A 12,108-nucleotide genomic window follows, 5' to 3' on the forward strand; every position below is an offset into this window, starting at 1 on the left:
GATAAATCACCCAGACAAGAAACTTCATGGCCTTTACACAGGAAATAATTTGTTTTGTATAAACATATACTTTATTATATTAGTCCTTTGGAGGATACAGGAGAGAAGAATTGGATCAGGAGAGGAGGTGATGTGTGGTCTGCAATAAGCAATAAGGTCTTTTCAAACTTGAAAAATTAGGCATGCGCTATGCTTGTGTAGGAACATAGAATTTTTTTTCCCCAAGTGCGTTTATAACAAGACAAAAGAAAAGTCATCTTTTCTTTGCAATTGTTAGGGCTTTGATCCTGAAAAACCCCCAGCATGTTCAGTCTTGCAAACCCTTTGTGAATCCATTTTGTTGACCTAAAAGGTCTTTTTGTTTGAAGGTAGTACAATGTAATAATCTTCTGACTGCACTGTGGCTGCTGTAGAGATATCTGTCACAGCCCAGTGGTGAAGATGAATTTTCTGGGTGTGCCTTGCATACCTATGTGCTGCCAATTACATCATAAGCACTGGAATTCTGAAACAGTAGCAGGGCCAAGGGGAAAATGCCCTATGGGGGCATAAGCCTCTGTGTATGGCATGTTACAAAACAAAAAGGTGTGCCAGTCCGGCATTGAAACAAAAGCAGAGCAAGTGCCTCACCATGGAAGAAGGCAGAAATGCTGAAGGACAGCAAGTCTGTAAAAGGGAATAGCTGCTTGTCCAGGTTTGTTCACCTTTTATGATGTTTTGGTCTTCCCTCCTGTCACATGAGGCTCAGGCATATAATGCTAACCCCTTCTATGTCCCCATAGGACAGAGGGTGAACTGATGTTCCTGCCATCTCAAAGTGTAGGAAGACTCAAGATGTAATTTCTCCATTCTGATGAGTTTGTTTTCTAGTAAATAATGCAGGTTGAGGAAGATTTTATAATTTGGTTGTTTGCAGCATCCAGTGTCTTTATCTGTCACTTGGGGATCCTCCTCAGAAATGGCTAAACCTTTAACTTTTCTTTGTGTTTAAAGACCACTTACAGCAACATCCAGGAGAGAAAGAGGTACGCACAGAATCATAAGAACAAACAACCAGGTAGCAGCAAAGCCTTAGCTGTGTACAGTTAAGGAAGCAGGCAGAGACTGAGCCTTGTGCTTTCGACTGGCTAAAAGAAAGCAAAGCATAAGGTAAAAATGTGTAAGATTCGGGTTTCCTTACAGAAAGCCACACAGTGTGTTACAGCCTGATAGAACTGTAAAAGGAATCGGGAAAAAAAACTTAAGAAAAGGGTAAATAATTTGCTCAAAAGTGATCTATAGGACTGGGTTCTGTTATGCTGCTATGATTTTTTCATTGATATTCTCTTTTCAGTTAGCTGCCAAAGGGCAGACCTACCCATGTAACATGGTTGATCAGATGTTATGCTGTCTTTCAGATAGTTCAGAAAAAGATGAAGATTGAGTATGTGCTTAACTTTTAAAAAAGGGAATAGAATTTCCACTGTGAGCCAAGCATATGGTTAATTCTTTCACAAGCTTGAAAGCTCCATTTGCTTTTCATACTTAGTTTTGAAAGGCCATCAGTAAAACCCTTCTATACTCCCTCATGTAGAGCTGTTACCGATAGGTAAGGCTTTATAAAGCCTTACCTAGCAGTAACAATAAAGACCACTCCTTTGCACCTGCCTGGGGTCCCTGCATCACTCATTATTGCAACATAGAGCCACAAAATTATTTCCTTTTCCTTTTAAAATGAGAAGAGAAAAAGCAAAGCAGAGAAATGTGATCAAAACCACTGCAATCTCCTTTGAATTTCACATTTATATCCATTTACTCTAAGCTTGAATATGTCTCATCTCTGGAGGTAGTTTCTTTCAGGTCCTACTTCTCAGGCCTGCATCCTGGGATGCCTTTCAGCCTATGTCTGTTTCTGAAAATAGAGATTGAAAAGAGTTAATATTTAGAAGACAGTGTGCTCATTGGCCCTTCTCCCTCTGCAAGTATCTATTATATGAGATATGCTACATGGTATTCTCCCATCCTTTGCCAAGTATTACTATTTCTGTAATACAGAAGATTCCTAAAGATTAGCATCGTGTGGAGGGAATGGATTACCAAGTCTGAACAGGAAGAGTGTTCATGTTGAGATCATTGTCTCCAGTTAAATATGAAAGATCAGATTTGCCCCCATAAAATAATACTAACAAGTTTTACACAGCAACTCACACACAATAACCTCTAAGTTATACATTGATTAACCTCTTGGAAGAAGTGCATTGAGATTGGCATTTATAAATTAAGTGTATACATATCTGCAAAGACAGTTATTGTCAAAATTCCTGCTCAGATTTTGCTTAAAGCTGATTTACTGTACTGTGCTGAAAAGCTTTTAGTAGGCTGGAAACATCATAGAAAGAGAAATGCAGGATGATTAATATATGGTACTTTTTCTGAAAACAGCCAAATTAAGCTTTCAGCTATTCTGATATATCCCAATTGTTTTAGCATGCAAAAGATCAGTTTTAGCTTGCTTGAGGGTCTTGTTCACCTCAGTTTTAATATGCATGGGCAAGTTTCTGTAGAGATAAACTATTTATTTTATTTTTTTTCCATGAAGGGTGAATTAAGTTCATCAGACTCATGCATTTAAGACAATGATAGCATTTTTGTTAGTATTTATCCTTAAGTAACACTTATTTGAACATAGGTGTTCAAAATAAATTATGTAATAAATTATGGCATCATGGCTATCTATAGCCAAGCTGACAGGATCTTGGTCAACTAAACCAAAAAAATTACTGGAAAAAAAGAGTAAAGTAAAATGGCTCACCAGGAATCGAGTAGTAACCCCAAAAGACAGTAAACACTTGTGTTCTGGACAGAGAAGAGCCATGCCAGCTACAGCAAAATGAGTTTACAGTGGACAAGATCTGTGGTGCCCTTGCTGCTCTGGGCAGGAGAGAACTGGGCACCCTCCAAGGTGCTGCAGCGTTCTGTTACAAAAGGAAGCCTAATTCTAAACCAGGAAAATAAAAATTCTGGGGTTTAAATATATATCCTGGGAGGATTTAAGCTGTAAACAAAGCAACTGAAAGGTTAAGCTGCAGCAATCACAGATTTATTTGATTTACCAGATGTAACTCCAGACAAGTGGGAAGTAAGTGCCTGGGAATTATGCCATTCCCCTGACAGTCACTTGTTTGTCTTTCATAAATGCCTCCAGTTCATCCAGGAAGATCACTTCTTGTTCAACCTGGCATTAGAACTTAAGTGGGCCATTCCTTCCTTAAAGCCCATTTAGGATCTAATGCTTGTAAGAAACCTGACAAATTACTGATGGCCACCCAAGAGATAACTGGTTTACAGCTCTTGAATGATTCTGTGTTTTTTTCAAAGACACAAAACAAGACTCAAAGTGCTTCAGAAGATGGACTTGCACAGGTGATTTGACAAGGCCAAAGTGCCTTTGTTCTGGCCTTATTGTTCTGTGAATCCTCCTTACTCAGTTTTCTCTAGCTGGTACCATCCAGCACCTTTCATTTAGAGCAGAGTACCAAGGTACTGAGAGGAGATTTTCTGTCAGCTTATTTTACTTCAGTTGAAAAGGTGTGAGTTGGTTCTCAGTTGTGGACTATTATATATATGTATACACAATAGTGTGTGTGTATGTACATACACAAATATATGTATATATGAACATTTATATACGCACACACATTTCTATAAACAAAAAATGTATATATATTTAGACATGAAAAGATTGTTCATTTGTACCTACAACTGCTGGGCATGAGCCTTACATGAGCAACTGTTGCTGCTACATTGTAAAAATTAAACAACAATAGCACTACACAAAAATTCATACAGGATAATAAGTTATGAATGCTGTATGGGATAAATGCATCAAATAATCAGAAATATACAACTGAGCTGACCTATTTCTGCATCCAGGGAAGGCTGACAGGTCAAAAGGTTGAAAAAAAAAAAAGGCATTGTTGTTGGCTTTTCTTGCTGTGTTAGAGAGTAGATATCTCAATAAGCCAAAATTCTATTCTGGCAATAGCTTGTAGAAACTGCAGACATGCTGCTATTGCATAATCTGATAGCCACCAGTCTAGACTTGCTGCATGCTCTTTGTAGTAAATTTGTATCCTTCTTCTATAGGATTCCAGCAGAAACTTCTTCTTTGTGAGTGGCAAATGCTGTAAAAATTTGATACACTATCTAAACAATCACTTGGCCATTTACATCCGTATTTTTCTAGCAAGGTTTAGAAATAGTTCAGTCCACAATTGTAATAGAAATAGTGGGAAAAGAAATTAAGAAATTTGCAAAACTTTTTTCATCACATCACAGGCTGAGTCTTTTCTATGATTGCTTTTTACTTATGAAGATGTTATTATGTTTATAATATCACCTTGCCAGGTTTCTTGGCACCTTGAAGGTTCTCATTCTCATTGCAGAGCCCTGGTACAACAAATTGCATCAGGACTGTCCCACGTGCACACTACTAGCAAAATTTAGAACAGTATCCTCAGAAGCAGACTCAGCAGATAATTTGTGTGCAACACAAAAGGATCTTACAGTGTTGGTAGTTCAGTGAGCAGTAATGCCTGCCAGCTGTTGTCTGTTTATTGTCCGTCAGTGAGTCCATGTTTCAGTCTCTTCATGAATCTCATTGCTCTTCTCATGAGGTAGATGGGAACACATTTGAAACCTACAACATTTGTGATAATGTGATTGGGTGAGGTCTACAAGATGAGACACACATGAATACCGCATAAGTATTTCATTTTTGTGCTCCTTAGGAAGTCCAGCCTTGAAAGGACTAGTGTAATCTATGGATGTGAAGAGATATAGGGAGCTGATTTTATGTTTTTATCACAACCTTGTGGAGAGTGGCTTCCAGTCGGAAAAAAATCTATTGGAAACAACTTCTTTTAAAGGGATATTTAAAAAAATTTTCCAGAGAAAAGTCAAGACAATAACTGGTGAACTGAAGAAAATGCTTTCCTGGGGGAAGGAACTTCTGTCTCTTTGCCTCACCAAGAAGGGCAAGAAGGATGTTGATTACATGTGTTTAATACCAAGCCTGAAAAGGCTACTAAAACTATCAGAGAAAGTCCCCTAAAGACAAAAGGAGGAAAAGGAGGCATATGCAAGCCAGATAAGTTAATGATGAAGAGACAAAGAAAAAGGCATGCATTTTTATAAGCAATGAAATGATTATGCATCAAAACAAGGGGATAGTCCAGACTTTCAAATCAAGACTGGCACAGTCTCTTTCTGGAGGCAGTCTTCTGCCACATACAAGTCATTCAGCTCAATATTATGCTCCATATAGTTTAGAAGGTCAGCTTAGATGGTATAATGGTCACGTGTGGTGGTAAAAGGTTAAGACCTATTGTTTGTGACCAAGGGGAAACACTGTCACTCTGTCATATTTCATTTTTTAAATATGGGCAAAAAATATTAATAATTTATACTGTATCTTGCTGTCCCTGGCTGGATTCATTCATATCCAACTCAGGGAATTCAATGTGGTGAGGTGATCTTGAGTTGCCTATTCTGCTGGAGCTAATTCCAGAATGTGGTGTGACCCTCTCTGTTCAGCCTCACCATCAAAGGTAGGTCACCTAGGGAGTGCAGTCTCATACCTGGAAATATATATTGCATCATTTCCAGTGTGACATACTGTCTGCTAGTGAGTAAAATACCTAAAGGTCCGACACTTTTGGTGAGATGCTTCTGAGAACATGAGATGAGAAGAGAGACTTTTTCTGTAGTTGTACTCCCTCTTGTCTCTGGTTCCCTGAAGTCATCCATGGGAGCCCCCTGCTTTTAAGGATTTAGCTGTGTGGGTATTATTTTAATTCAGCCTCTTTTCAGCATTTACCATTCTTTAATTTGTTTTGTCTTGCTTCATATTTTATATGAAGCAAGGTTCAACTTGCTTGGCTTTCAATTTAATGAAACCTATTTTTTTTACAGTTATCAGTTAAGATTTAAAACCAAAGATTATATGCTCTTAAAAGTACAAATAGCAGGTCAAATGCAATTGCCATTTAGAATCAAAGGAAGGAGATACATAGATGTCATTTGAATGTTTGTGTACCTTTTCTTGTGAGACAGTGTTATGAGATGACTTTCTTGTTTATGTCCTCTTTGGCCAAATTCTGCATTGTTTCTTCAATGTAAATCCAGGATAATCTCTTGGACTTTACCAGAGATAATTTGCTTTATCCTGATAGTAACTGAAAGCAGATTTTGACCTGAATTTTCTAGTGTATCTCCTGCTCAAGTATCCTCCCACTTAAGACAGTGTCATTATGGCTGGGGCCCTGAATGTGCTAAATGGATTTTTTCCTTAGCTTATATATCCATCACATGTGTTTGATTTAGTTACATTTTTCTTATGTTTAAGGTCTGCCCATTTAGTCATACTGTAGTTTTTTTATTTGTTTGGTAACTCAGCACAGTTCAAAAAGGTAACAGTAATGGATAGAGCATAACAAGTTACAAATACATTCTGTGCAGGTCTCTTCTGCACCTTGCTGTGTTTCAGCTTTTACAGTTTGGTTTATGGGATGGATTGTTTATTCGAATGCCTGGTTTATATGAGTGTTTAACAGCAGCTGTAAGTGTACTACCAAGAAGTATTGAGTGTGGTTTTTATTTATTTTTACTCTATTGTTTGTAAAGTCCTCTAGGAGCTTCCCAAAAAAACTTCTTTGTACTGCTGGACCAAACATTAGCAGTATAATGGGCTCAAAATGGAGAGGACCCACACAAAATTCAGATTGCCTTCATCACCGAGTCTTTGGCAGCTGTGGGCAGAAAAAAATTAAAAACTGCCTTTGCTGCCTTTCCCCTCTGGGAAAGGAACAGAGGCATCCTCCTGGCAATATTAGTAAAGCAGAGGGAAAGAGAACTCCCCAAGATGCAGGGTTGGATGGTAAGTTTTTTAGGGGATAGGGGGTAGCACTCATTTGTTATCAATCATTTTTAAAACTCAGGTGATGAGACGTGCCACACTCTGGAGCTCCGGTGCCATGCCAGGGCAGCAGTCTTTCAGCTCTGCTGGTCCACCTTGTGACCAGTATTAGCAGAGGCCAGAGATGCTGGTTAACTTGTGTCCATGGGGAAAAGGAGTGTTTTGGTTCAGGCCTATGCTGACTGCATTTTGAGCCTTTCTTGCAAAGCCAGTGCTGAGGAGGAAATGAAAATAAAAGCAACTTTATACTGACTGCAGGGGACCTCCTAAGGTAGCTGGCCAAATAAAGCATCACCATGACAAAATTTAATTTTATGCTAGTATGTGACAAGTATGTGACAAGAGTAAAAAATGTAGCTACTGTGCAGTCTTATTTCATATGTACCTAATGGGATGTGCAGCCTCTCCTAGAAGACTTGCCACTGGAAAAGGAGGCTATGAAATTCCCCCCTGCAGCCACGATCTGTGGGGAAAGCAGCAAAGCCTGGTGAGTCTGGTGGGCTGTGGGGAGAATCCAGTCTTCCCCCTCTATGCACAGGGCACGGGGAGCCTGCTTGCCCACTGGCCAGGGGCCTTCTGGCAGGTGCCAGCTGATCTGGTGGAGATCTGTCCCTCAGGTGTGTGTCCACCTCAAGATGGCACATGTGTGCTGGATTGCTCCCTCTGGAGCCTGCTCCAGCACCAGATTTCCCTCATGTCCACACACAGGGAAACGAAGTGTATTTACATGCGGTGTGCTCAGGTTAGGTTTCTGTAGGCTTAGGGTGTGGGACACACATTTTCTTCTCATGTAAGCTGTGGTCCTTTTCTCCAAATACTGGTGATAGAAATAGGGACAGGCTGTGCCATTTCTCCCTACTAGTGTTATCATCAGCACTCCTCCTTTAGTCATGGAGGCAAGGTGGTTTTTTTGTAAGTGGTCACCTGGTTTGGAATAGGCCTGTGACCAAGTATGGAGGCAGGTGTCAGTCTGCATCTGGTTAGATCCTAAATTATTGTCAGGGCTCAGTCCTGGTCCCTGCAGCTGAGCAGCCAAGGTGGGATTTTCACCCTTGCAAAGACACCCTGATGCCTGTGCACTGCTATTTAATTTGCTGTGTTTAGAACTTAAGTTGCAAACGGGCTTCTTCCAGGCAGGGTTACATTTCAGCGTTTGCAAAGACAGCTAAGTGCACTGAGGTTGAAATCACCAGCAGATGCTGTCTGGATTGTACAGTTTCAGCAACACAAGCTGTCCACCCTATTGGCAGCTAAACTGCCCTTAGAACTGCTTTATTTAGCTTGAACATTGTAAATTGATAATGTAGTCTACAAAATTTAGTACAGTATTTTAAATATTAAAGATTTTAATGGAAGATTTTGCTGAAAGGAGAATGTAAAATAAGTCAAAAAAATGTTCCTGGGCTTCAGGATTTGAATCAATTGATTCTGGGAAGCAGTTGAACTAAGGTTCTGTCCGCTATGTGGACTAAAACCTTTGTCCATCTTTTGTTTCTTTTACTTCAGATCAATACTGTAAATCGTGTTTGTGAGAAACATGGGAAAGCAGTGGTTTGCTTACAAGTAGTAAGTAAGCCAGACTGTTAAGTTGCATTTAGTTGAAAGAGGACACATTGGGTTTTCTTAGAGGACACCTTGGGTTTAGGTTAATTTTAAAACTTTTTTGATTTGGACAGGAGAGTTCTGCTATTGTTAAAGGTACAAAAGTAGAAAAGGTGTGAGGAAGGCTTTGTTTGTTTTCTGATTCACTGTCTTAATGTTTTTTAAAAAGTAGCATTAGGTCTTATGTATGCTTTGCAGCAGTCATCCTAACATCCATGATGATAAATGGCCTGTTCCCAGATGACTCTTAATTCCATGTCTTCTTATCCAAAAAATGCACTAGCCTCCAAATACAAATGTATAAACTCAGTCTTTTTTGCAGGAAATGGTGAAGAGTGACATGTGGGCTCTTTTATTCCTTCCCTACTTTACAGGCAATCCTATCTCCATGTGGCTGTAAGCATGGGCTCCATCCCATCTTGAACTTGCAGCTCCCTTCTGACCTCTATTTTGTCTCCTTTTACAGTTGTGCATCACATCAAGCGCCACAATATTGTTCTTAAAAGAGAACTGGGAGAAGGAGCCTTTGGGAAAGTCTTTCTGGCGGAATGCTATAACCTGTGTCCTGAGCAGGGCAAGATCTTGGTGGCAGTGAAGGTAAAAGAGTCTAGGATTACCATTATTAATTCATGGTTGCAACTAATGCTGTTTTATTTGTAAATTATCATGTTTTCCTATTCCATAATCCAGTGTAACTGTTCTGAACATGTAGAAGAGTTCACAAGGCTAATGGAGTGTTAAGAGAATTTGGTATTTGATCTTGCTGTGGATTATAAAATGAGACCTGAATCATATAAGGAAAGGGAGGAAACAGATTGCATCACAAGGGGGCAAAATATTTTATGGTCTGTCTGAAGAACAGTTAGTGAAAAATAATGTCTAGGTTATTAAAAATGCATGTGATATATATGTGTGTCTAAAAAATAATCTGTTACTAGCTAAGTGAATAGGCTATGTGCATAATTGCTAGGCAAAGATCGGCTTTCTTTTTCAGGACTGTGCCATTATTTTAGTCAGCAACTGAAATTGTCTGTGGGTAGTTTTCATTAATATAGCTTGGAGACCAAGCCTTCTTCTCTGCACAAAGCCCTATTTTTCCCCCCAAAATCCAAGAGCTGAGGTTAGCTGTTAGCCTTAGCTGTGGATGTAGCTAGAAAACAGTATTGGTGAAACTACACTCTCAGAGTTTGAAAACTTTCCCTGAAAACAATCTTTTATCTCCATCTGTAACACTCTGCCAAAACTAAACGAGGTGTCCAGCATTTGAAATATCTCATTAAGTGCAGGGGGAATAGATGTCCAGAATTTGGGCTATGCCAAGTGACCAGAAAATAATTTTATCTGACAGGTCACAATTAGGCAACCATGTGTGCATTTTGGAGGAAGCCACACAGTAAAAGAAATCATGTAGATCATCTTTTTGAATTTGGTAACAAGAAATAGAGTCTTGAATCTGACAATGGAAGAACGTGAAAGGAGAATAGTCTTGTAGAGTGCTCCATCAAATATAGGTTTTTGGGTTTGCAAAGGTTATAAGGTTTTCGATACTTGGAGTAGTTCAGTCATGTTGACTGGTGAGAAAAAAAATTAAGCCCTGAAGCGATATAGCATAGACAGGAAAAAGCAAGAGATAGGAGATGACAAAACTAGATCTGAATGAATTTTTTGTTGTATTTTAGTGGTTTCATGGAAATGGCCTTTCCTCTATCACTTTAGGGAACTGCTTGATTAAAGCAAAATTAAAGTATTTCCATTTACTTGTTCCTTTTGAAATTCCTGTCTAAATGGAGCCTAGCACTTTTGTTGTTAAAGGCTGCACTGCACTTTCTCTCTGCTGCTCATTCTCAGTGTAAATCAAATGGAAGAGTATTCAGCCTTTAAAGGTACATATGTCTCCATATGTAGAACTAGATGACAAATCTATGCATTTTCTGGGCAATTTCTCATACTATTTTGGTTTTTTATATATTTTTTTATCAAATCCTCTCTTTATAGTGTCCTTAAAAAGAATCTTGCAGGCAGCTGTGGGAAGAATTACCTCTGGGAACAGGTTATTCCCATTTTATGTTTCTGTCATTGGCTCTTAAAGATGTGACACTAGCTGTTGTCACAGAGGAAATTTTTTGGTGAACTGAGCCAGTCAATACTGTCCTCACATAACTGAGGGGTTAATTGCCTGATGCTTGTCTCTTTCACTGTGGTTACCAACCTCAGATAACAGGCATCCCTCAGCCAGAGAAGAGGTCGAGGGATGGAGCCTCCACTGGAGTACAGCTATCCTGCACTTCAGTGAAGGAAGGTGTCTGGACTCCATCCCCGAGTTAGTAGTAGACGAGCAGACCTGGATTCCAGCAGCAATGGGCAGCTCCTCCTGACACACAACAACAGCTTTAGAGAGCGTCAGCATCATGGGTAAAACCAGAACACACCAATTACTATAAAATATATTTGGTGAGCCTGTGGACATAGATGCTTGCTGAAGAGTAAGGTGGTGCCAGGGAGATTTCAGCAGCTAGCAGGCACAGCCTCAACCGTGCAATGGGGGTCAGGTTGGCTAGTGGTCCCTGTCAGCTCCCTGTGCCTGTCAGTTGCTGGAAAACTGTATTGCTCATCCCTGGCCCTGAGCATCCCTCCTTTGAACTCAACATGTTCCCTTCTTATTAGTCAGCTGGTATCCAAAATGCAGAGGTTGCTACAGCAAATTATTTAGGAGCTAAGAGGTCCAGAAAAATCCGCGAAGATAAAAAAGATCAGGCCTAGCATAAAATACCAAAGAGCATGAGCTTTTGCTCCTTTAAAGAGGAGAGAGGCAATGTGTTTAAATTGGTTTTGATTAGTGTGAGGTTTTTGGAGATAACACAGAGTGCTTGGAAATATTTTCCATAGGACAAAACCTGGGCGTTGGACTAGCATTGCCCCCATAGCACATCATATCAGGCACTTTTAGAGAGCAGAAGGAGGAGGAAGGAAAAATTATTGTTTTCTTGAGGGCATTTGCTATGTTTGTTCAGGCCTGGCTCAATACTGTCTCGTCATAGGATTGAATCCCAGGCATAATCTCATGCTAGTGTAGCCTATCCAGAGCGGGAGGTGAGGTTGACAAGGCACAGGTTAGCAGCTACCTCTGGCTCCCCTGGGGGGTTTTTCTCAGCTAGCAGACTGCTATGTGTGTGAGATCAAAAACATTTCCATGGCACCTGCACAGGAAAACCAAAGATTTTCAATTCTCTTCAGACCTTCAGTTCTGAGAAGACTCAAAACCACCCCTTCATTTCTTGAGGAAACATACCAGTCAGGTCTCGTATGTTGATGGGAAGCAGTAGCAATTATTTTGTAGGGGAAGGCTGAAACAGTAGAAAGTAACAGTAATAGTCATGTAGCTGCCTTGAGAGTTTGGCTACCAAGTCCTGCTGATTTTGGTGACAGCCCCATCCTCCTGCTGTTGCTCTGACTTGCCCATGAAGGCAGGTCTGTGGTGTCAGAGTGGCACAGGTGGTGTCAGACAGAGTGGTGTCAGAGCCCACACTCACTGCAGAGCACAGGGCAGCACA

The 12,108-nt window shown here is 40.1% G+C and overlaps 1 protein-coding gene across 2 annotated transcripts in view; it reads left to right on the forward strand.

Moving 5' to 3' along the window:
* Positions 1 to 12,108, forward strand: part of NTRK2 (neurotrophic receptor tyrosine kinase 2) — a 199,671-nt gene that overhangs the window by 136,085 nt on the left and 51,478 nt on the right. For both annotated transcript variants that reach the window (XM_036402533.2, XM_036402534.2), the window contains one exon: positions 9,024 to 9,154. In XM_036402533.2, coding sequence (XP_036258426.1) covers positions 9,024 to 9,154 — 131 coding nt within the window. The remainder of the gene's footprint in view (positions 1 to 9,023; positions 9,155 to 12,108) is intronic.

Source organism: Molothrus ater, chromosome Z (assembly GCF_012460135.2).
Source record: "Molothrus ater isolate BHLD 08-10-18 breed brown headed cowbird chromosome Z, BPBGC_Mater_1.1, whole genome shotgun sequence".
Taxonomy (NCBI): Eukaryota; Metazoa; Chordata; class Aves; order Passeriformes; family Icteridae; genus Molothrus; species Molothrus ater.